This window comes from Myzus persicae, unplaced genomic scaffold, assembly GCF_001856785.1.
Source record: "Myzus persicae strain clone G006 unplaced genomic scaffold, MPER_G0061.0, whole genome shotgun sequence".
Lineage (NCBI taxonomy): Eukaryota > Metazoa > Arthropoda > Insecta > Hemiptera > Aphididae > Myzus > Myzus persicae.
Window position 1 is genome coordinate 66,962 of NW_019104061.1, and position 26,084 is coordinate 93,045.

Genomic DNA, 26,084 nt, shown 5'->3' on the forward strand with positions numbered 1-26,084 from the left:
ATGCGTTGGTTGGAGTACAATCAAAGGACATCGAAATCAGTGAGTCAGAAAAATGGTATGTGGATTCAGGTGCAAGTGATCACATGACCAGTCGAAAAGAATGGTTCACTAACTATGAATTATTTGAAACTCAATTACCAGTACGTATTGGTGATGGTAAATATATTATGGCTATTGGTAAAGGTAATATAAATGTTCAAGCAAAAATCGGTGATAAATGGGTTGACAGTCATTTGTCGAATGTTTTACACGTACCTGAACTTAAGGTAAATTTGTTTTCGTGTGGAGCATGCCTTGACAAAGGCATAAAAATGGTGACAGACAGTGACGGCTGTATATTTAAGAAAAACAATCGTATAGTTGCTATAGGAGTTCGTGAGAATAAAATGTTTTCAATGGTTCTGAGAATAGGACCATTACAACAGGCTGATCAAGCAAATATTGCAGTTAAAAATCTCACATTACTACAGTGGCATGAAATTCTAAGTCATCAGAATGTTCAACATGTTCGAAACTACTTGAAACATATGCGGATTCAATTTACAGAAACAAAAAACAAGTTTTTCTGCGAAGCGTGCGTTTATGGCAAACAACACAGAGAGCCGTTCACACTGAGTAATACTAAAACTACAAAACCAGGTCAGTTAATTCACAGTGATGTATGTGGACCCATGGAGGTAAACTCACTTGGAGGTAAACGGTATTTTGTTATATTCAAGGATGATTATTCCAATTATACGTATGTGTATTTTATGAGCCAAAAATCAGAAGTTAAAAATAAATTTGAACTATTTTTAAATACAGTCAAAAATCAGCTAAATATCTCAGTAATTACTTTGAGAAGTGATTGTGGTCGGGAATATAAAAATACTGAAGTAAAAGCCTTATTGGATAAATTTGGAATAAAACATGAGACGAGTGTACCATACACACCTCAGCAAAATGGGAAGGCGGAAAGATCAATGCGAACAATTGTAGAAGCGGCCAGAACTATGGTATACAGCAAAAATTTGTCTAAGACACTTTGGGCAGAAGCAGTGAATACAGCTGTATATACAATAAATCGTACAGGAAACACAGGTCAAGAAGGAAAAACACCTTATGAATTATGGTTCAATAAAAACCCAGACATATATAATCTAAAAATATTTGGTAGTGAAGTCTATGCACACATACCAAAAGAAAAACGAAGAAAATGGGATCAGAAGGGAAGAAAAGGTATTTTCGTTGGATACTCAGAGGAGACGAAAGGATATCGTATATGCTTTGATGGAAAAGAAGTTTCATTAAGCAGAGATGTCATATTCAAAGAAGAGTCAGTAAACCCATCAACAGCTACAGAAGTAAAAATCAGAAATGAAGAAGAAGAGGAAGAAGTAAATTCGGAAGGTGAAGCTGAAGATGAGGAAGTCAACAGCGACGACGAAGAAAAACTGGACGATGATAAACAGATGCCAGTAGAAGCAGAGGATCAACAACAGATGATACTCAGAGACAGAGGAAAACTCAATAAACCTATTAGGTATAGAGATGCATTTTTCTCAGCATGTAATGACCCAGTTACATATGAAGACGCTATGACAGGCGACAATTCAGATGATTGGAAGACAGCAATGAATGATGAAATGTCGTCATTGAATAAAAATTTAACATGGAAACTTGTGGACTTGCCTCAAAATAAAAAACCTATCAATAATGGTTGGATATACAAGACTAAATACAAAGCAAATGGAGATGTTGATCGGTACAAAGCAAGGTTAGTAATAAAGGGATGTGCGCAAGTTCATGGAATAGATTTTCAAGAAACGTTCAGTCCAGTAGTGAAATACGATTCAATTCGAGTAATACTTGCGATAGCAGCAGCCAGGAAATTAATGCTCAGACAATTTGACATTAAAACAGCGTTCTTATATGGAGATCTTGAAGAAGACATTTATATGAAACAGCCAAAAGGTTACGAAGATGGAACACAATTAGTATGCAAACTTCAACGGAGCCTATATGGGTTGAAACAGGCACCCAGGTGCTGGAACAAAAAGTTCAAAAATATGCTGGTGAACTTTGACCTAAAGGAAACAAAAGCAGACCCTTGTGTATTCGTAAGCAATAAAAATAATCAATTACTAATTGTCGCTATTTTTGTAGACGATGGGCTAATCGCAGCAACAAACAACGAGCTGGTGGACACAATGGTGAACTACCTAAAGGACAACTTCGAGACGAAGGAAGGTGAACTTGATCATTTCTTGGGTATTGAAATTGATCAGAGACCTGATGGTTCAATTTTCATACACCAATCTTCATATTGCAAGCGCATTCTAGAGAGGTTCAATATGGAAGAAGCAAACGTCCTGCATATTCCCACAGATCCACAACACTCATTAGATCCAAATTTGTCAGGGTCATTGGAAGCAGGGGAAGTTCCATACAGAGAATCAGTTGGAAGTTTGTTGTATCTAAGCCAAATAACAAGGCCTGATATAACTTTTGCAGTAAATCTTGTCAGTCGTTATTTAGAAAAGCCTCTGACAATTCATTGGAATGCGGTGAAACGTATATTTAAATATTTAAAGGGAACGTTTAATTATGGTTTAATTTATGATTCTAGTGTAACACCAAAGTTGCGTGGATATAGTGACGCAGACTATGCCGGTGACACAACAACGAGACGATCAACATCAGGATTCATTTTCATGATGGGAGATGGAATCGTAGCATGGTGTTCACAAAGGCAAAAATCGGTAGCACTTTCGACTACTGAGGCAGAATACATAGCGCTGAGCCAATCGATACAGGAACTTACTTGGTTGACGCTACTTATCAGTGATCTTCTGGAGACACAGGGAGATACACCAGTTCTGTATGCAGACAACCAAAGTGCCATCAAACTAGTGAAAAATCCAGAATACCATAAGCGAACAAAACACATCGATGTTCGATATCACTACATTCGTGAGAAGTTCAGTGAAGGGATGTTTTCTCTGGAGTATGTGCCAAGCAAGGAGCAGTTAGCTGACATATTGACTAAGCCAACTCCACGACCAAGATTCCAAGAACTCAGGGGGATGTTGGGAATTAGATATATTAATTCTAAGTTAGGGTATATTGTTTAAGGGGAAGTGTTGAATGTAAACAACACACCCTGTATTATATAGATTATAAGCAAATTATTCACACTGTAGTACAGCAGACGCTGAATAGGCATTTTATATTTCTATAGCGTATTCGTTATATGTACTAGCCTGTAGGACGATTAGTCGTTGTTTTATATTACGCATCGGAGCACTATAGTTATTCATATCAATTATACATATTATTATATTATTACATATCATATCCGATCTTACATTTATTTACCTTTAGCTTCTGTATATCTGTGTACTTCAACAGTAATTCATACAAAATGTTCTATCTACATTTAAGATTTGAAATTGTAATACAAGATTCCCCTTAAGTTTTCCTACATTTAACAAAAAAAAAGTTTTTTGTGGTAATAGGTACCAATGGTAATAGTGTAATACATAGCCACATAGGTAGGCATATAAGTACCTACAAGGTAGGTACACCGCAAATCGTGATAATATAATAGGTATTACATTTGATACAATTATTATTTTACCATTTTAACGATAGGTGTTAAATATAAAGATATATTATATTTACATGAGTCACGATAGACTTAGAACAAATACTCTATATGACAATACAAGACAGTCAATATGATAACAAACCCAACATAGCCCCCCCCCCCCCCCCGAAATCGTAGTGGCTGGCTATCCGGATATTGTGTAAATAAGTTGCTTATATAAATTCTTATTTCTACTCAAATATCCCTTCTTTATTCGAAGTATTGTTTTTTTTTTTAATAATAAATAACCTAAATAATTAATTGAATATTTATTTCATACACAAAATCTGAGCTAAAAATATGCCCGTTTTTTTGTGTTTTTTCTTTTAATTGTGGTGGGGAGGATGGTATTATGAAAATCTTTCGATATTTTGATATTAATATCTCTTTATGATTATTTTTCTCAGAATATTTTATATTTGAAGTGTCTTGTTTTGTATACCAATTACCAACCAATAACCATTATAAAATGACTTCACACAAGAGTTGTTCTTTTTGGAATTGTAAAAAAAACAGCAGGAAAAATCCGAAATTAACATTTCATAAATTTCCTACAAATGATAAATTGTAAGTTATATTTTAGGTTGTTAAGTTTTGAAGCCATTAAAATATAATTGTGACTTGTCTTCAATGATGTTACCAATGTCACAAAGACGTAGAGTAACTTACTTTGTATAGAGTTTTTCATGTGATAATATAAGATGCTCTATTAAAATAATATTAATTAATAAATTCAGTAGTAAATTATGGATTGATCAGAGTAGAAATAAAAGAATTACAAACAACTATTAAATAACTAATTATGGCTTCCAAAAAATAAAATATTGTACAATAATATAATGTAATATACTATAATATCTACTTACCTGTTTAATAATAACTATATAGACTAAAAACCTTCATTGTTGAAGTCTTAATAAATTTAAAAAATAATAATAATAATAATACCAACCCATCGGTTATCACCCATAACATAAATAATAAGTATTTATTTTGTCATGTCTACTGCCTAGTACCTATAGTACATACTTATAACAACTGTAAAAGTGGTAAGCGCCTGGCAGAATATGTATAGGCAACCACTACGATATACTGGGCATATTTATGTCACGTTTCTTATCATAAACTGTCTCGTTTTGTCATATTATAGAGTATTTGCTTAGAATCTATCTAAATATATGGTTGGGCGACGGATCACAGATTATATATATTATATTTAATATTATATACTATAAGAATAGGTTACCCTAAGTTCCCCCCAAATAACACATTAACACCCATAGGCAATATTATGTGTATATGTTACGGTCAATGACGAAAACTGAACATTTACGTTATTAACCGGTCATTAACGTTAGAAGCCAAGTTGCTAGGTTATTTTCGTAAACTACCGGGCAATAACGTCAGTTTCCAAGATAATAGACTATTGTTGTAAATTACAAAACAAAATAAAACAATTTTACCTCAATGACCGAATATTAAAGTTATTAACCATTGACTGTTGGTAAATTACGTAAATTACTGAAAATACACATTAATTTAATTAATTACAGACTACAGTTATTAATATTTATCTTATAATTTAAAACATATCCTCTACATCTCTATTTGCTCGTTCCACAGAACCTTGGCTCTGACTGTGCCTTGGTTTACCATGAACAATTTTGACGTCTTCCCACATATTGTGTAGTTCAGTTATAGTCGAATTTACGAACTCACGGCCATTATCTGACTGCAAAATAGCTGGTGCACCAAAGGTCGTGTAAATGTCAAGTAAATTATATGCTATCTCCTCTGCACGTTTACTTTTTAAAGGCCTTAAAATTACGAATTTCGTTAAATGGTCTTGATAACAAAAAATAAACCGAAAATCGTTAAAATTTTGGGACTGCATATCTATTAAATCTACTTGTGCTCTTGAGTTAAAAGCATTGTGTAATATTGGTTTGGAAACCAATCCTCTTTTTCTATTAGTAGATTTCTTTTGGCAGTGTGAACAAAGTTGTAAATATAGCATAATTGATTCCTTAGTTATATTGCAATACTTATTTTTTATTTCCGCAACCATTCGATTTCTCCCACCATGTCCAATAGACGAATGAGTAGTATGAAGAATATCAAAAAGTTCTTCATTTGTTACATAATAAAGCATAGAATTATTATTTTCTGATACTGGTTTTATCAAGCGTTCTTTTCCATTGACCATTAATATTTCATACTTACGAACCATCCTGTAATCTTTTACCGATTTTTTCAATCCCTTAGTAATTAATATTTTTTTCGACTCTTTAACTTTGGAAATTTGCTCACTATACTCCGATAAACTAAAATAAGAATTATTGTCAGTCCGTTTTTGACTAATCAACTTATTAAATAAATCGTTGAATTTACTACGCATAGTATCTACATCCATACTTAATATTTTACGTGAATAAAAAATTAATATTTAAAAATGCAATGACACGTGAACTGACTAACTGCGAAATGTCGAACTGGTGAACTACTAATAAAGCGATGTCAAACGAATACGATGTCTGCAACAATACTGAAATAGCTAAAATACGTTATAGGAAAAAAAATCCAATAAAACAAATTACCTACCTTTGATAATTTGTTAGATAACCACCAGCTGCAGTGTATTAATATTTAATATTATTATGGTTTGCTCGACTGCTCGAGTAACTATCGCTGATTATCATTTAACGAGTGTAGATAGCTAACTAAAAGTGACCTGTATGTTATAAATGTATAAATAATGAATAATTTACAACAACGTCCAGCAGGAGTTAGGAATTTACGTGAATAATAAAATAACACCCGTGTTTACAACAATAACCATTATGTGTCGCCACTTACGTAAATTACCGGTCATTTACGTAAATTTGTATTATACAAGGTAATTTTCGACATTGGCCGGGCTATAACGTAAATATCCTCATTTTCGTCATTGACCGTAACATATACAATATATAACTGTAGAACTGTAGAAGTACCTACACATGCAAGTTGTTTAAACAAACTATAATACTAATATACTATTGATGCTAAAATGCTAATACATGTATACTTACAACTTATAGTAAGATTGTAAAAATGGTTGATTTTATCTATAAGTAGATACCTCCTATGTACCTATCATGGGTAGCAGCCAACCGATACACAACTTTAACCATAAGAAACGACTAACGTAGGTAGGGTAGGTAAGAAGCGCCAACCGAAGTCGTACACAACTGTTGAAAAATACACGTTATTATATCTGTAAATCTGTTAATGTATATTACATAACAGGTATATACATAACAACAATAGTTGGTCGTAAAACTTCGTACATAATACATGCGAGGTGTATATATTATTAATTATTATGTGCAATCTACTTCCACGACGGTCTGGTCGCGTTGAACGATAACGTCGGCCGCAAATGGTTCTCAGTTTCAGCACCAGCCCTCTGCGCGTGTTCGGACTGCTTGCCGTTACTTACGGCAATTGGTGGCCAGTGCTTGTGGACTGACAGTTTGTTCAGGTTAAACATTCGTCTCAACAGTTGCGTTTTGGTGGGCTTGACGCACAGGGTCCAGCTCGAACGGCCGTCTTTTGCCGATGCGATTACAGCCAACGATCGGCGTCTCGAAGTCTGCCGTAGTCCGCTGGAACGTGTTCGGCCTCGTGCTGCCACTACCACCTCTGTCGCCACGACGTCGCCGTCCGTCGAATTACTGCCATGGACGTCTAACACCACCAGATAGGGACGAGTATTGTTGCCGGCTGGCACCGGGTTGGCCTTCCGGTAATTCCGATTGATCGCGTGCCCGCTGTTGTTCAGCAGGCAACGGAACTGATCCATCTGAGTGAAGTTTTTTTTTTTTATTAATCATAAATATGTTTAAACGCCGGATATGGGAAGTACAAAATAGGTACATAATGGTAATAATAATAATATTTTTTTTTTATTTATAACTATTTACACGTTCTTAACTGGTTTATAGGACCATGGTATTATTTGCAGATTATAGGTATCGGCACGGCGAATGTCTGTGGCGCACTCTAATAAATGAAGGGTATATGACTGTCAGTCACTCCTATCAAAATGGGTTATGGATGAGAATGACTGGAAGATTATGCAATTATGAAATTAACTAATAACTATTAAGATGTTATTAATATAACAAAATTGGTAAAATATTTTTTTTTTTTTGGAAATTTTATAAATTATGGGGGTGGTCGTAAAAAGTTTTGACACCCCTCACACAAAATTAGTGTGAGCCACTGTAATTGGGTGATATAGTATATGAAATCTGATTGTTGCACTATTTGAAAAGTCATCTCGTTATTTTTATACATACAGAAAATGAAAGAATTTACATTATTGAAACAATCAGCTTTACTAAAATACCTACCTACCTACTTACTAAAACTGTAAAATTAGGAATGTATTACTATCATAGACCTTATACTCAAAAAGGTCTATGATTACTATCGAAGAAAGGCCCCGTTGATATGATCTACTTATATGACAAATGTACTAATAATATGTATTATCTATTTATCTCTACTATGCTTGTAAAATGTACATTGAACTGGGGTATATATGTGTATTGTATATTATTTAAACAAATCTGGTAGGTATATCTAGTATATAGTCATATGAGTGATTTGACGTACCTGTTCACTATTGACATCGCACGTTTTAGTAAACACTATCCACTGAGTAACGCCACTCTTGCATCCACGTTTATCGATTTTACCAAAGTACGTAAAATACTCTCCTGCTTGGTTATGAACCAAATGGCTTAACGGAAAAACAGGTATTCTAGCTGTTTTTCCAGATGTTCGTACATTACTCAAATAAGTAGTGATATGATCAATACCGAAATGTTGATTTTCTGTGACCTATGAAATATTAAATACATATTTATTGTAATTTGTAAATCATACATAATATTACAGGTATATTATATGTGTAAATGTGTAATATTATATAGGTATTGATAATACTATATATTAATTATTGATGTTGGTATAATGACTACCACTACTTAACAATTAATAATTAATGTATGATGCATTTTAAGTAAAAAATGCAAAAACGCATGATGCATCAATAAGTATTTTTTTGTTAAATAACCATTTAAAATTAATTTTCCATGATTTTGCGTTGAAATAAACCCATAGAACACGATTTCCATTAGAAAGATGACTTATGACTTATACCTTTGTGATTTTCAGTGATAGATTGTAGTTTTTGATTGCTGCTTTAGTGTTTAACATAGTTTAGTCGAACTGTTTAGTAAGTCATACTGTTATATTTGCAATACTTATTATATATTGGTAAACGTCTTAACTTTCGGTCATTATACGTTTAATGTAATATACTTACTATTTTAGAAGTATAGACGATATACTATAAATATAGCCACATAATATGCAACATATTTTGTAAATTTATAAAATTATTTTATACTTTGGTACTCGTCCAATATGCTATCTACCACACGTTTGATGGTTTAGTGTATGATATCTACCGTAAATATTTTATCTACCATCGACTTATAGTTGATTTTCATCTTTTCGTAATCACTTCGGCTTGTGTTACCTTTATTTGAGATACCCAATACCAAACAAGTTCTACGATATCACAGAAATTTAAACCATTTTATTTATATTATAATATAAATATATATATATATTATATTATATTATACTATATTTTATTTATTATTATTTATACATTTTATTATTATTTTTTTTTTCACTATTAATTGTTACTATTCTATAATATATTAATTTTGCATCTTCTGATTCGGCACCACTCGTAACTTAGACAAATTCAGTTTGCAATTGAATAATGATCCAACTATATAGACTACCAAATCAGGCTAACAATCGATGCAATTTTTACGCGATATATCGACAATGTTCAGTCACAAATGTACGTTTCCTATTTTAGTTATCATATACCAATCATAACTGCTGTACCGATTGAGCAAAATGATAATCAATCATTATAATACAACAATAAAAATAAAAAAATATATAAAAAATATAATTTACATTGTTTCTTTTCTTTCTTTATTATCCTCATTACTCCAGTCTATCTATGCCTTTCTTTCTTTTTGACTCACTCACGCGTACCGTTCAAAAGAAGTTTAACTTCCCGCGCGCGTACTGGTAACACACATACTGGTTTTTTAATTTTTTTTTTCACTATAAATTGTTACACTTCCCATTTTTATCCATGTACGTAAAAACGTTATTGTTTTTGCGTTTGGAGTAAAATGTTTGGCACCCTTTTGATATTGATAATAAATTGTTTTCAAAATATTACCTTCCGAATCACGTTTTAGACTATTTTTTAGAACTTTTTTCAACACCACAAATTGTTGGATTTTTAATTTTTATACATGTTTGGTCGATTGGTAATAACCGAGTATGCTTTAAAAATGTTCTCACATCTCTTCATTTTGAATTATGTGTCGATATAAATGACACATAGTTGACAAACTCATAATACATAATATGTAATACAACACGACTTATAAACACACTCTAAACAGGTATAATATAAAGGTATACCTACTAACCTACCTAACCTACTAAATTACGGTAAATAGCATATTGGACGGGTACCTATATTATAATATACTGCTGAGTACTTGGGAAATTGGAAAGTTTATTATAAACATCTTGTCACCTAGACACCTACACGCAGTTATGCATTTATTTGTTTATGCGTATGTAGGTTGCAAGTACATAATATTTGCCTCCTTCGTGAATCATGGAACATTAATATAACAAATTATAATGGAATCGTTTAACAAAAATTTAACAAATATAAGACTTTTTTATAAGCTATGTAAGCTATGTAGTTTGATCCTTATAAACATTAAAACTAAATGTTTTATTAAAGTTTTGAAGGAAATCACAAATGGTTACTAAAAAATGCAATGTAGGTACATTGTACATAAATGAAACTTACCACTTAAGTAAGGGCAGTAAAACTTTTTACACCTGTGAGTCAAATAAAAACGGGTTGATTTTAGGTAGATACTAGGTAACAAATAATAGCAGTGTAGTCGTGTAGATACAAAATTTAAAAATACAGTAGTTCTAGAAACAATACTTACATTTGCTAAAGAAAATTATATGAAACACCACCTAATTTATTTTTATATCAATATAGGAAGGTAGTCGGTAGGATGGTAGGATGTACTGACATTTTCAGTATACTTACGTTAAATAAATATGCCAACGTTACAGAACCATTTTTTATTGATTCAGCCTCAAAAATTGTTTGACACGACCTTTTGAAAAATATTAAATGCATTTCCAACTTGTATCTAGAGAAAGAGAAAGTATATTAAAGGTATTTTTTAAAACCCGTTATAAGCGAAAAACTAGCTTTATACGTATACTTAATACTTAGCGTAACAGCTTAACTTATCATTTGACATTTATCAAGAAATGTTTTGTTTAATGCGTTTCAAATAAGGAAAACTGTCAATTGTAGCATTATGTATAGAACTATAAAGTAAATCCGGTTCTTCATAAGCTCTATATGTACCTATTTATCAGTTAAAGATATTCATTTTTATGTAGGTACACGTTTAATATATAGGTACGATTAAATATGGACATATGAATCATTTGCGTAGTATTCTCGGGGTGCTCCGTGTTCAAGCTTGGTTGCTTGAATACTGTCACATTAGTAACTTAAAAGTTACAATATCGGGCACACGAATTGCGTACCAAGTCAGCCCAGGTAAGCTGTAATTCGTAAAAGTACCTTTTGAATGAATTGCGTCGTGATGATGGTGAATTGTGTTACCTTTTACTTTTTCACCCTACAGTTAATATGCATAAGTGGTTCATAAATTAATCATAATAAGAACTGCCTTAAGAACATGATTAAAAAATATAAATTTACATTTGAAAAATAATTTACAATTTAATGAAAAAATATTTTAGATTCAGAGCGGAACAATGAATACATTGATTGTAAAATCAATACAATGAAGTGGATTTTTTCTGTCTCTAAACATTCACTAGTAGAAATAAAGCTTCAATTTTCAACTTCAGCATCTTCTCTGCTAGGAAATAGAATCTAGTTGGTACCTTTGAGAGGTTAAGGTCAAATTCTCGTTAGTTTCCAAAAACGTCAGGAAAAACAGTAAAAACATTTTTAAAAAAAGGGAATTTTTAAACAAAACCAGTTTTTGACAAAATCCATTTAGTTTTTTTGATTTAACTAAAATACTAATAACAGTAAATACTTAAATTTTCACCTGATCTTTTTTTATTAACATTTTCTATACAACATTGAATATTAAAAATATTTTGATTCTTTTCGAACTATTTATAGGCGCAGGAATTTTCGTTTGGTAAAAAATATATAAAACAAAGTTCCTCATAATTTGTTGATGGTGAAAATTAAAAAAAAAATTGAGCGTAAATCTACAATAACTTTGTATGAACTCCTAAATTTGAGACTTTGACAACAATTTACAAATTATTTTGAGTGAGAAATTCTTATTATACCTACTTATCTAATATTTGAAAATGTAATAAGAGATTTCTCATAAGTTTTCTTACAAATACTGAAAAGTTTACAAGAAAGTTACATTAATTTTTGATGAGAGTTTGAAATTTTTACGACATATTTGCCCGATTTTTCGTAGAACGATTTTCTTATTTTGTTGCAATTTAGAAGCTGCAGATAACCGCAGGAAATTTTGCAGTTTTACTGAATGTTACATATGTATATAAATATTAAAAATATTTTGACTCATCTCGGCTTATTTACAAATACTTGAAATTTTAAGTTTTTGGTATTTTTTTATAATTTTCAATGCAGTTTTTTTCGTTGGTTAAAAAAGCTTAAAAATGTTATATTCAAGGTTTTAATATTACATTAATAACTATAATAACTTATAATAGCTATTGAAAAATATTAAACGTACATAATATAATGAATCATTATTTTTTATAAGCACTAAAAGTTCAAATTTTTACAAAATTCGTCAAAATCTCAAAAATTTGTAAATTATTTTGTAGTTTTAAGGCGATATTTCTTATAAGTAAATTATACTGTAACATAAAATCAAAAAAACATACAAACACTGTTTTTGTTTATAGATGTATCAAGTTCATATGTGGACGAAATTAGATATTTAAAACAAACATTAACGATTTTAGCTATTTTATTGTACCTATAACTAACAAAGATTATTCATGGGTACTTGAAAGTTGAAACTATTGTAAAGTTTCTATATTATCATAATTTATACAATTACATTATGCAATTTTTTGGCCAAAATTATAATTTCGCCTATCAGTTTACTAATGTCTCATAGTGAGAAAAAAATTTTCTTGTACAGTGATAATGTATTATTATTATTATTGCCGGCTGCAGCCGATTTCATAAAAATCGAACTGTGGTAATTATGTAATATGCATGTGTTTCAACTTTCAAGGGAAGTAGGAAAATGTGTAATCCCTCCTCCCCCAACGAACAATTAATATCCTGCGTGCGCGCCTAATACTTGCCCTCGACCGTTGACAATGTGTTCGTTGATGACATCACCATCATCGACATCCGTCCAGTGGAAATGCAAATGAGAAAAATTATATTCGTCGTCCAGGTTGGCACCCGCGATACACGGTTGTCGATCGGCGGCCCACAAACCGTTCAACGTTACTATAAATTATAATTATGCACGTTTCACACTTGGCAGGTACGGAAATAATAAATCGTGTAGGTAGTAAGTACGACACGAATAATTGTGCCAGTTGGACAACATTACAACAGCCAACAGGCTACAGGCACATCTAGCTAACTATTCACTATTCCTCACGGTTTCCGTTAATGATTAATAAATATATCTATGATCTATATTGTATAGCGCACTAAAATTTAAAAAAATGTAATTTTTAATTGGAGATTCTGAGCGGAGCTGAGCTAAAATATATTGATTTAGTATTTTACAATGATGAGTATTTTTTTGAGTCTGCCACCACTTTTTTCAGCAGTAATAATTATTCATTCCTCTAATTAGATGCTTCTTCCTGATATCATAGTGAATCAAAAGTTCAAAATTCCCATAACTTAACTTAATAATTGTAAAAAAATAATTTGGGAAACATTTAAAAACGTTCACTAAATGTTTATTTTAGCGCATTTTTAACCATGAAATAGTTTTCAAAATATTCAATTGAAACTTTCAAGTAGATATATTTTGCTATGCAAGCAATGGCATTTTCAAAATATTTAGATTAATTTATTGTAAGGTGCTATATGTTTATCTATGTATCGTTCAATGGCAGGTATTGGTATTGACTCGAAAAATAATACCAAATAATAATAATACCTATGTGATATAAATATTATTTACTAATTTATGATTTCTATTTTAATAATTAATAGTATAATAAATGCAATGTTTTCGCAAACATGAATTTTATGTAGGTATTGGCCGTATTGCTTAACAATTACCTTAAAATGATTTCATTTTTTGTACACATATTTGAAAATTTAAGTCAGGCGTTGAAATAATGATAATAAAAAATAAAAACAAATTACTATCTATAATCTATATAATACGAGTATTATATTATATGTAGGCTGACGGATGGTCTCCGCTCAGTATCGTTCTTCATATTATATGCACGTATGCAAAGGTTAGATGATTATCATTAAATAAAAATGTAACATACCCATTACAGTGACTATCTAGTGACGACATGCAAGTACCTATACTGTAGAGAGAGTACTTATTTTCCCTCTCTTTTTTTTTTCATTGAAAATGTCTAAAACTATCGAAATACAAATAATACGATTGTATTAGAAAAGCATAGTCAATATATATTTTAAATAACAAGTCACTAATATAAAAGTCTTTAAGAATTTAGAGCATATAGATTATAGGTACATAATACATAATTATAATATAATATATTATATATATGCACACCAGCACACCATGGCATCCAACAAATGACGCCAAGGTGTTCTGTCTTCACCAAAAAGTAGGTAATTTAGAAAAATTGTAAATCGATCGTAAAAAAAAATATAAGAAATACATTTAAAAAAAATATATTCTTGCAAATATAACAAGATACTTATAATAGGTAGTGACTAGTAGCCTTTAGTAACTATATTATAGTAGATAGGTTAAGTATACTGAAGGAGTTGGACTAAATTTAACAAATAGGTTATGAATGTCAATATTTATTGGAAAGGGGTAATACAATTCATAGGTAATATTTCATAATTTCGTGATTGTAACATTAGTACCTTACCAGTTAGACCGTTGTTTTGAAGCTTAATTTTTTCAGGCAGTGCATCAAAGTTGCGAAATTCCAACGGCGGCATCGTCACAACAATCATGTCGTCGGTGTTGACGGCTAGCGGCGACACGAGCATATCCTCGACGTCTCTTTTGCACATGTCCCGCATCATTTGTAACGATTCGTCAGTGCCATGGGCAATATCTATAGGAAGTACGGGCGTATGGCGTAGTATCAATGTCGGTTAAGCGTGTTGCATAAAAAGAAATATTGCTTTTGGCAAGTGCCTTTAGCAGAAATAGCTTAACTCTAGGTAGGCTAATTTTTTATAATATTGGAAGATTTGAATTCCCAACATTACATTTTTATTAACTAAATACCTATAGAAAAAATGAAATGGCTGTGCCATTCCAGTTGGTATTACAAATCATAGATAAACGATACCAATACTATGAATCAAGATTTCAATTTTATAATAATAAATACCTAATAAGTATATTACTTGACTCACATATAGAGCTTAATATTAATAATATTGAAACTTATTTTTATAATTATTAATAAAAATGTTTAAAAAATGCAGTTATTAACTGTTAAGTGTTTTGTATTTTAAATAATTATAATAGGTGGGTATACATGTGATAAGTACTAAGTAGGATTTAATTTTAAACTTTGTGATGGTAAGTAATAAGCACTAGATATGTTAAATACTAAATTTATACATTTTTTTTTTACAAAATTCTTTATTGGGTAATCTTTTACAGAGCTACCCATAATCTTAATTGATAAAATAAATTATAATAAATACTAAGATGAAAATAAAAGAGGGGAGAGGCCTCCAATTTGTACATTGTCAAAGGCCTACTAAATTTATTTTATGCATACTTAGCACTCACTATATTCGGTAAACAGTTATAAAGTAGGTAGTTGAACTTATTGAACTAGTGAATTTTTAAAAATAACAATTCATAAATAAATAAATAAATAAATGAAATAGCAAATAATAATATAATTTCACACAATATTTAGTCTTTTTCCTTTTCTTTTATTATTATTAGAATTATGGTGTTCAGATGTTACCATTATTATTATGAGATTGATAAGTGAGTATAGTAAAATGCATTAAATTTATTTTTAATCTTGAACTTATTAATAGATTTTTTTAAGGTGAGAAAAATATTGTCAAATTAAAATGTGTAATAAAAAATAGGTAAATAATTTATATTATTAATTTATCACTACATCATACAATTTTTGAATTATTTTAGATTTATTTTTACCTTTATTGGAAATGTCTTGCATATCACTCTTGGCTCAATAGTCAATCCTACACCTAATTAACTATTAAACGATTATGTTGCGAACCATGGCATGAAAATTATACTATAGAAATTAAGTCAATACTTTAAATATCATAATGTATAACTACGGTAGGTACTCAATGTTTAAACTTAATAAACAAATTAACAATAATAACATGTGTTTGAAGTGGCCAATAACATTTGTATTCGTGCATTCTTTAAATATTGTTCTTAGATTTTAATAAAATCAGTCGTATGGTACCTTAAGGTTTACACTAACTACTGGTCCAGGACACGATTGGCAAAAAATCTCACAACGCATATCTACCGTCCACTGTGTCTCTAAACAGTAAACGCTGTGGTCTGCTATGAGGAAGAAGGTACCTTTAGTTATGATGCATTACTCATAATTTTTATATTATTAATTGTACACTTTCTTATAAAACTGTTAACATTACTTGCTTAATTTTTAGTTTTTAAATTTAATGAACAAACGTATGACTGTATGTCTGTACTGTTGTACTAGATACAAGGATAATAAAAGTAATAAGGTATTATAAGTATGTTCAAAAATTAATTTGTAATTTATATTTGCTATTATAATTTTTGTTCACAAATTTATAAATCAAAGGTGATGACTCTGTAAAAATAGAACTTTATGAAATGATACATCATCAGTTATCACTTAAAAGAATAAAATAGGTACCTATGTAAAATGCATATTGCACGCCCTTAGAAAGTAGATCTAATTAATTCCATGTATGTTGGTCTTAATTATTTAAGTACTGAAAATTATTTAAAACTGTTTCAACAAATGCCTGAAACGACTGAAACTGATGAACTTTGAGAGATTTGGATCCTCAAACCAATAAACAAAAAACCAATTAAATTTTTCTGATGTTAATAATTGCTTATGAGAATTAATTATATTAATTTCTAATCCATAGCTGTATAAATCATACAATAAAAAACAATCTTACAAGATAATATCTCGTAATCTTATATTGATGTAAGACACCTCAAGACGCCGTATTACTTGAAGTACGAAACTATGTTTTACAGTAAAGGACACTACGCCTGAATGTGCTGTCTCCGTACGCGTCTTACAAATGTACAAAAATAGGTAGCAAAGACCGTTTTGGGTGGGAGAGAGCCACTCAGGATGGAAGGATGTATTGTTGTCCAAATGTGGACTCCAGATTGATGTAGGTAGTAGGTATAATGTAGTTGAGAACATTATCTGTGAATATTGTTTTTATTTTTTTGTTATCAATTATATGAATAAAATTCTTATTGTTTCAAAAGTCATTAATTTTTGTGTTTTTCAAATTTGAATAACATATTTTGTAGTTCTAACATTGTCATATCGAAAAAATAAAAAAGGATAGTTGACTGCCAATTCTCATTTTTATGTAGTAAAAATTTAGTTAGGTATTATAATTTACGGTAGGTATCTGAAAAATATTTATCAGCCACATTTTTTTTTTATATGTATAATGTTATAAAAAAAAATACGCAGTACCTACTATAATGTTCTGTCGACTGTCATTGTCATATGCCTTAATACGATATGGTAATTGGTAGCTGCAGAGCCGTTATGTATTATAAAATTTTACCTAACCTATTCTGATAAAAACAACTTATTTGCTTATAAAAATCAATAAGTCCATATATTATATTTTGGTTTTGAGATTGCATTTTTTTAAGTTTTTAATATTAATAAAATAAAAACATCCATTAATTTTAAATGGGTACCTTTTAAAATAATGGATAGAACCGTTCGGTACAAAAGACACTTAAACTGTTCCTATAGGCTATGTAGTGCAATTTTCCATTATGCCGTATATACTTCACTATCTATTGTAAAAAATGTAACTAATAAAACTGCATATTTGAACAGATTTAATGAGGTTTATTGATTATTTTTGCATATTTTCTTATTTTTCAGATATTTATTAGCATCATATTTTACAGTTTTAGGTGTTTTGAGAGTATATAAATCCGGACTTTAGGACTCATGGACACAGGTATTCGCTACCTATCTCCTTCTAAAAAATAACAATGTACTTTGCACTTGGACTTGGCACTATGGGCATTGGGTAATCAGCAAATACCATGGTGAACTGTAATCACCACGATTTAAGTTATAAATTAAATTATTTTCTTCAAATAATAGGTGATAAATCTTAAATCGCAGTGATCACGTTATGCTATAAATTAAAAAATAAATATATATTTAGAGTAAAATGTACATATTATTATATTATATTTATGTCCAAAAATTACGATATAATAATAATAATTATTATAATATTTAAATAAATAAATGTATTTGTGTTATCATTTTTATCACCAGCTGATAACTCGAAAACGCCGAAACTGATAATATTATTTTGATTCCTATGATATGATATCTTTTTGGCATCACTATTCGCTAAACTACTGAAATAGTTGTTTAGTTGTTTTACGTTACTAAAATTTCGATTTTTTTGCTTATTAACTAACCATAACGTCCATTTTAAAAGTAATTAATAGATTCCCAGTATTGGATAAGACCGCACAATTTTGGTAAGAAAACATCATTATATTGAAGATTTGTTTTTACATTTCATATAATATTTCAATTTTTCTACACTATGTGCAATAAAGGTTATCAGTAATCAGCTCATTATTTACATAGGTAATCGATCATCCTGCTATATTGTATGCTAAGATAATTAATATAAATTTATTGCTCAGTATTTAGTATCAATTATTATTGAATTCAGCTAATTATTTGTTCATAGAATAGTGTAAGTAATTATGATATAATTGTTTAAATACTGAATAATTTAAATAATATTCCAGAATAATTATGTTGGTTTCTGTTGTTTATTTATTTTTATATTTTGGAAATCATCTACTTTTCTATTACTTCCAATTCATTGTCTCAATTTTAAATTTTAAATACTGATAATATTAATCAGGTAATATTACAAATATGAAGTAGAATATTATTGTGATTATTTTTAATTAAAAAAAAGTGTTGTACTCTTAAAATTAATTTGCCTATTGCCTAGGTTAGAGCAGTTAGAAGATGAAGTTATTCGTCCTTAAGGTGCAGTGGATGTGAACTACAACTAACAATGTATTCTGATGACACGGTGTATGTTGGCTTATTGGTCTTATCATTTTTATTTAGCTTTTTATTCAGAAAAGTTAAACACAAAAATGTGAAACAATGGATGTCAACTATTTATGGAGCAATTATTGTACTTACAGTTTCTGGCTTACATATAGTCCATCCGATAATTTGTACACTAGTCAATTCCATTTTGATACAAATTGATAAAAGGTACGGCTATTAATTACATTAATATTTATTTCAAAGTTAAGTCAATCCTTAAGGTAACATAATGACATGATAAATACACAACTAGTACACTTTTGATTTTTAATATCACCCACCTCCTCTTATATTAGGTCTTGTCCACGCCAGACATAAACTTGTTATTTGGAGCTACTGAACTCGGCCACTCATCAAATATTATGCATGGTCATCTTAGTCCTTATCTTTTCTTAGAAAAATGGCATGTTGATATGCACTAGCACAGTTCTAAGGAGGGAGAGGGAGAGTTTTAGGTTGCACTAATGAGAATTTTTAAACCATAATATACATAATTATGAAAAAAAAAAATGAAATAATACCAAATACCATATTATTCCTCATATAATTTCATTTTTGTTGTAATAAACAAAGACTTGAAATTTTCACTAAATAATTATATAAGCATTCTATTAAACTCTCAATAAAACTTAATTAAACCCCCTTTGTCATAACTCTGGTATTATGTTTTTTTATTGATTTTTCATCAATCTCAGTTTTTACTCATTTCCTAATTTTATTGTATAAAATACTATTTTCAATTGCTTTACTTGTGTAAACACCACTATAGATAGATTTAAGATTTAAGATAAATCTGGTTTTGAAAAAATTTTGATTGGCTGAATCAACATTAGGAATATATTTTTTAAAAAGATGATAATTAATTTATATTAGAATAATAGCACTTATTTTATATGTTTAGTAAGTTTTCTTATAATTTGATTTTTATAAAAGAAGAATATTACTTAGGAATTGTACTAAAGTTGAATTTGACAGTAATTATAAATGCTCGAAACTGATAATGTGTTCAATATAATATTATGTATAGAAATGATTTCTAGTTAAATGAGTATGTTTGTATTTTATATATTTATTCTATAGTCACAATTATTTTAACTTGTTTTTCAGGCATTGTCATATATTAAGTTTCTTATTTACGTTTGGATATTTAATATTCTTTCGGATGACAACATATTTTGGAATACCATACCCACCAGCTCATACTAACTTAATTCAAATGATGCTAACTCTAAAGGTATGTAAGAAAAATAGTATGTACCTAATCATTTTAAAAATTAAAGGGTTTAAACAATAAGTTATTTTTTGATTTAAGTTTAATTTAATGTGATTATTTTACCATTGTTTCTCAATTTCCACTTGAATGCTTTATTTTTTTTTTCATATACATTTATTTCAAAACTTGTAATTAATTATATTTTAATAGCTTGTTGGCCTTTCGTTTGAAGTCCACGACAGTTATCTAATTAAATTGAAACAAAAGGATGCAAAATTTGAGGCTGAAAATAATTTTAAAATGATTTGTCAACCTAGTGTTCTAGAAGTATTTCATTATGCATTTTGTTATATAGGCATTTTAACAGGTAAATATTAAACAGGTATTTAAAAACTGATTATAAGAGTTAAATTTATCTAACTGTTTTAAAATTTTTTATATTATAGGACCCTATTTTAAGTATCGTACTTATTGGGATTTATTTAATCGTAATTACTGGAGAAAAGCTACTTATATTAATTTATTAATTAAAAAAATACGTATAATTCCAACTTTAATAATTTGTTATTTGGCAACTTCGTGGATATTTCCATTAAGTGTAAGTAAATAGATATTTTAATAACATTCTTTTAGTATATAATAAAAATGAATAATAAAAAAACAATTGATTTTCATAAGTGTTATGTAATTAGTGAATTTAACAAACTTATTTTGGCATAATTTTTATGTTAATTAAATTTAAATAAATATGAACATTATTTTGTCTTTTAATTAAAATTAATTCTAAAAAAATATTTCACCATCAATTTTAATATTATTTAGAGTGTAGTTTGAAAATATTTGTTAGGTGTGTAAAACTGTTTTTGAGGATAGTGTATCAGAATGTGGCATGCTTATTATTTGGTTGTAATTTTTGTAGACTATTTCATTTTTAGAACTAAAATTCTTTTATATTATTACTTTACATACTATGCTTAAATACATACAGCCTATATTAAATTTACAATTGGTAAATGTTTTTTTTTTTTTTTAATTTTTTTATTAGCTTTTAGTAATAAACTATAATAGCTCGACAATTAATACAAATTAGTAAATGTTAAATGAAACAAATGGAGAGTTTATTCATCAATAAAATACTATGTTCATATTCTAATAGTATACGCTATTTTATATTATACTCATTATCAGTAGTCTTTTTAAGACCACTTCAAATTTATTCAGAATACATCTTTAAATACTTAGTGTCATTTGTATTTGAATACTGTCTTTCAAAAGTATTTGATTTTAAATATAAATACTTTAAAAAAATATTCAAAATACTTAGCAAGTACTTTTTTTGTAGTATATCATAATGTTTGTGCAATTATCACAAATTTATACTTACAGTTATAATTAATAAACTCATTCTTTAACTGTTTCAATAATTTCAGATGTTACATACCTATTACATTGTCAAGTTAAACCAAGAAAGATATGAATTTTAGGTAGTGTGTCATCTGTGTATTTAATGAAATCATAAAAATTCTTAGAAACATTAGAAAATATTATTTTGAGGCCAATTTTTTAAATTGCAATATATGAAACGAAAATATTGTTTGTTAAAATACTAATGGTAAAAATAAAAAAGTATTTAGTATTGTGGAATAAAATATAAAGAAAAGTATTTAAACTGATTATCAGTCTTGTTACATATTCAAATACAGTGTACTCTCAATTATCTGCGGAATAGGGTGGCAGGGACATCCACTGATAATCCTTAAAACATTCGAGAATCTAGTATGAAAGGAACATAACATAATATGCAAAATGTACATAGGTACATATGTATTAATATTAAACAAGCTTATTATATTTTATGTAGTTTTCGAGTATTGGGCAATCACAAATTATCACTTCATTAAACCCATAATGATTTATAATGTACATATATTTATATGTATGTATGTATGTATATTTTTTTGTATACATATAGGTATGTAGATGATTCCGCGGACGACGGCGGATAATCGAGAATCCACTGTACTTCTTATAAGTATTCTTATAAAAGATGTTCATCATACAGACATATTTATATTTATTACACTTGGTAATTTTAAATTGCAAATAATAAAGTATTATAAAAAAATATAAGCCACCAAATGAAAAAAATTCATTCCTAGAGTTTACTATCATAAATTAGTGGACAGTACAACTTTATAAGACATATTATTTACCTTTTTTCTTACAACTAATTTTATTTTACTCGAATACTCTAAATAGTATTACCATTAATGATAGCTTCACTATATAATACATGTCTTTAATACCTATTCGATTAATGTTAAATTGAAATTTCTCGGAATTAGTCATCTACTCTTAGTGGTACAATATATACATATTAAGAATTAAGAATAGCAATTTATTTATAGTAAACGGTTAACTTACTATAGTAAACTAATTACAATACTAATTAAATATTTCAATTCACCTTTCAGTTAAGTACAAATTAATTGTAATTATGTTTAAATTTAAAATATTTTAGGAATTCAACAATGACTCTTTTTATACATCTACATCGTTATCATACAGATTGTGGTATATGTACTCTTCATTTTTTATTTTTCGCACAAGATTATATTTGGGCTTTATTTTTTCTGAGCTTATTTGTATAGCTTCTGGAATGGGTGCTTACCCTGAAGTGACAGATCCACAGTCTGGAAGTGGTCCAACTCGAAATTTCGAATCATTGGAAACTAAGTATGTTTTTCTTTTTATCAGATAATAAATATGTATTGATTTGTGTACTTCCTTGAAATTTCTTAAACATTTTGACATCTGATTATTCATAGATATTCGGTGAAAGAAGTGGTTTACAATTTTGATTGTATTGAAAGTATTGATATAATGAAAGTAGAAACTATTTCAACAGTCCGCGGAGCTACGAGAATTTGGAATATGACTGTACAGTATTGGATTGCTGAATATGTATATAGAAGAATTCCTGTTAAAAAACTTAGGTAATTATATAATATATATTATACGTATATTAATATTACATATATATATATATTATTTATTATTATATTATTATATTTATATTATATGTATATTGTATGCCATAGATGTTTCATTAATTACAACATTTATTTTTTATTTTTTATTGAAGAACATTGGTAGCATTTGGTATTTCTGCATTGTGGCATGGCATATACACGGGGTATTATGTTAGTTTGTGTTCAGTGCCTTTTTACTTAGCAGTGGAAGATATTTATGATAGACAGTACCGTAACTATGCTGACTCCGCTGGCGTAAGTTTAATTTGTGTATGAATTATGAAAGCATGATTATTGATTCTTAAACAACCAAACATTTGCCTTTAAATGTTTCTTATGCCTTTGAAATTTAAATAAAATATCCAAAAAATTGCTTACTTGTTACCTGTTTCTTATAATGAGGAAGATGTAATGGAATTATCAATTACTATTACTTCCATAAACTGATGAAATTAAATAAGAGCCATTTTACTTTAAATAAAACAATTTAAAGTTGTTTCTTTATTTTAAAGAATAATAGTTTAGTGAACAAAATTGTTTTTTATTGAAATATTTATTATTTTTAACATAATACACAAACATTTATTTGTTTGATAAGTAATTTATTTTACTTATAAACTCTATTAAAAATAATATAATACATAGTTGTGCTTATGACTTGCATCAGTATATTTTATTTGTATTGATATTGCATTTGTTTTGTTTAGAAACGTATACTGTGGACATTCTTCTTATACACTATGAAAATGTATCAGTTTTCATTTTGGGGATGTACATTTCAACTTCTACATATCGACCTCATATTTAAATACTGCCAATCTATATATTTTCTCCCATATATTGTTTTAATAACAATGTATGCCATTTCTCGATTTAACAACTTACGGACTAGTTGACCAAATAAAACTATTTGGCCTGTTGCAGTCAACATCAGTGAATTCCTCTAAAGGACTTTGAGTCTGTTATGTTATGTTTTGTTTTGTTTTGGTAAAGTATACCATAATTTTAAAATTAATGTATAAGTTGTATATTTTTCTTATATCTAATTGGCCATTTACACCAATGGGTCTATACAAAAAGAAAATACTGCCCCAAAATACTCCACCTTGATATGAAAGACATTTGTAAAAATATTTTATACAATCTATAAGAACATTTTTAATTGATATTTGTATTATGTTTAATTTTGTAGTGTATATACACAAGATGTGCCCTTGGTTAAAAATTATAAATACTTTTAACTATTAATTAAGTGACAATATTGACTATTGTTATGTGAAGTAAAATAATGTTTATAATAAATTATTATATTAGCTTAATGTATTAAACTAATATTTGTGAATAAATAATATTAGTAAATATGTTATGTATGTCATGAACGATGCACGTGTTGATATTGGATTCAAATTCATCTAATTACGCTTCTAAACACTAATGTATTCTCTTATGGCTTCTACAAAGTGTATATACATTACAACTTAATATTATTTGGCAAATAATTTAAAATATGAATGGTCTCATTATACCTATTAAACCATTTTATTTATTTTTACAAAATGTCTGTACACAGTGTTCATTTATTTCATTAATATGTGTAATATTTGACATGTAAATGTATAAAATGTCAATATATAAAGTAACATTTAATTTATTTATTAAATGTATTAAATTTATACGCCCACTTTTTTATGTTGAGATATCAAGTATTGTATGACATTTTGTAAGTACATGATCTAAAGAATAGAAGTTTTCATATAATTTGTTGTTATCATAAAACAAACAATTTTACCAATTTAAATTTGTATTAAATATATTTTATAGTCATAAGTAATAATTTAATATTTTGTGCCATATTGTTCTTTATCATATTAATAAATATTTGTACTTCCAACTAACATCCTTAAATATATTTGTTCTTTATTATTGTTAGAAAAAATATACCTTTATGGCTATCTAAAAGTTAAGACATATAATACACGCATAATTATTATATATATGTAGTTAAAATTGGACATGCTCGTCTAAGTTATAGGCATTTATAATTTAAAAATAATGTATATTTTGTATGCTTTAGTATAACATATGTGTACTATATGTATATAATTTATTATATTTAAGTTAGCTATAAAAATAAATTTAACTTTTTTGTTTTATTTTTTTAAATGTTTTGGACTACATATAATTGAATATTTAATTAATTGTTTCAACTAAATTATATTTTTTTGTTTTATAAAATATCTCTCTGAAGAACTTAATAATTGAATAAATGTTTGATTGTTAATTATAATTTCTTATTTAGCATTAAAGTATATATTTTAATTATTGGTTGAAATAAATCACTATAAACAATTTTGACATTTTTATAATGTTAAAGTATTGATTAAACGTTGCAACAAAAATTTTTTCTTTTATTTTAATATCAAATTATGTATTATATATTATTTTAACCTGACGTGATGAT

General features: G+C 28.5%; 4 protein-coding genes across 9 annotated transcripts; 1 reads left to right on the top strand and 3 right to left on the bottom strand.

The window, feature by feature from the left end:
* Positions 1-5,210: 5,210 nt before the first annotated feature.
* On the bottom strand, positions 5,211-6,041 carry LOC111038212 (KRAB-A domain-containing protein 2-like). Its single transcript, XM_022321221.1, has one exon. It carries the CDS (start codon positions 6,039-6,041, stop codon positions 5,211-5,213), a length of 831 nt encoding a protein of 276 aa, XP_022176913.1.
* Positions 6,042-6,972: 931 nt separating this feature from the next.
* On the bottom strand, positions 6,973-11,776 carry LOC111038219. The gene is made up of 3 exons (XM_022321234.1): positions 10,860-11,776; positions 8,291-8,518; positions 6,973-7,472 (listed from the first exon to the last, which is right to left on the bottom strand). The coding sequence occupies exons 1-3, from the start codon at positions 10,950-10,952 to the stop codon at positions 7,002-7,004; spliced, it is 792 nt and encodes a 263-aa protein (XP_022176926.1). The 5' UTR covers positions 10,953-11,776; the 3' UTR covers positions 6,973-7,001.
* Positions 11,777-13,140: 1,364 nt separating this feature from the next.
* Positions 13,141-15,080, bottom strand: LOC111038213. Its single transcript, XM_022321222.1, has 2 exons — positions 14,924-15,080; positions 13,141-13,322 (listed from the first exon to the last, which is right to left on the bottom strand). The coding sequence occupies exons 1-2, from the start codon at positions 15,078-15,080 to the stop codon at positions 13,141-13,143; spliced, it is 339 nt and encodes a 112-aa protein (XP_022176914.1).
* Positions 15,081-18,595: 3,515 nt separating this feature from the next.
* LOC111038218 (lysophospholipid acyltransferase 7) lies at positions 18,596-25,088 on the top strand. Of its 6 annotated transcripts, none has more exons than XM_022321227.1 (9): positions 18,596-18,780; positions 19,272-19,546; positions 20,486-20,612; positions 20,802-20,958; positions 21,038-21,189; positions 23,113-23,327; positions 23,420-23,587; positions 23,737-23,878; positions 24,331-25,088. In XM_022321227.1, the coding sequence occupies exons 2-9, from the start codon at positions 19,338-19,340 to the stop codon at positions 24,517-24,519; spliced, it is 1,359 nt and encodes a 452-aa protein (XP_022176919.1). In that variant the 5' UTR covers positions 18,596-18,780; positions 19,272-19,337; the 3' UTR covers positions 24,520-25,088. The 6 variants fall into 6 exon arrangements, with proteins under 6 accessions (XP_022176919.1, XP_022176920.1, XP_022176925.1 ...); XM_022321228.1 differs by having other exon boundaries at positions 19,277-19,546; XM_022321233.1 differs by having other exon boundaries at positions 19,282-19,546.
* Positions 25,089-26,084: the final 996 nt, after the last annotated feature.

Bases quoted from the DNA above. Each gene is read 5' to 3' on its own strand.
- LOC111038218 (XM_022321227.1), top strand. From the start codon at position 19,338: ATGTATTCTGATGACACGGTGTATGTTGGCTTATTGGTCTTATCATTT. The intron at 21,190-23,112 runs GTAAGTAAATAG...AAAATATTTTAG, and splicing joins CGTGGATATTTCCATTAAGT to GAATTCAACAATGACTCTTT. The intron at 23,588-23,736 runs GTAATTATATAA...TTTTTATTGAAG, and splicing joins ATTCCTGTTAAAAAACTTAG to AACATTGGTAGCATTTGGTA.
- LOC111038219 (XM_022321234.1), bottom strand. From the start codon at position 10,952: ATGCATTTAATATTTTTCAAAAGGTCGTGTCAAACAATTTTTGAGGCT. The intron at 8,519-10,859 runs GTAAGTATACTG...AATATTTCATAG, and splicing joins CGTTGGCATATTTATTTAAC to GTCACAGAAAATCAACATTT. The intron at 7,473-8,290 runs GTACGTCAAATC...AACTTCACTCAG, and splicing joins GCGATGTCAATAGTGAACAG to ATGGATCAGTTCCGTTGCCT.
- LOC111038212 (XM_022321221.1), bottom strand. From the start codon at position 6,041: ATGGATGTAGATACTATGCGTAGTAAATTCAACGATTTATTTAATAAG.
- LOC111038213 (XM_022321222.1), bottom strand. From the start codon at position 15,080: ATGCGGGACATGTGCAAAAGAGACGTCGAGGATATGCTCGTGTCGCCG. The intron at 13,323-14,923 runs GTAAGGTACTAA...TATAATTTATAG, and splicing joins TCAAAACAACGGTCTAACTG to TAACGTTGAACGGTTTGTGG.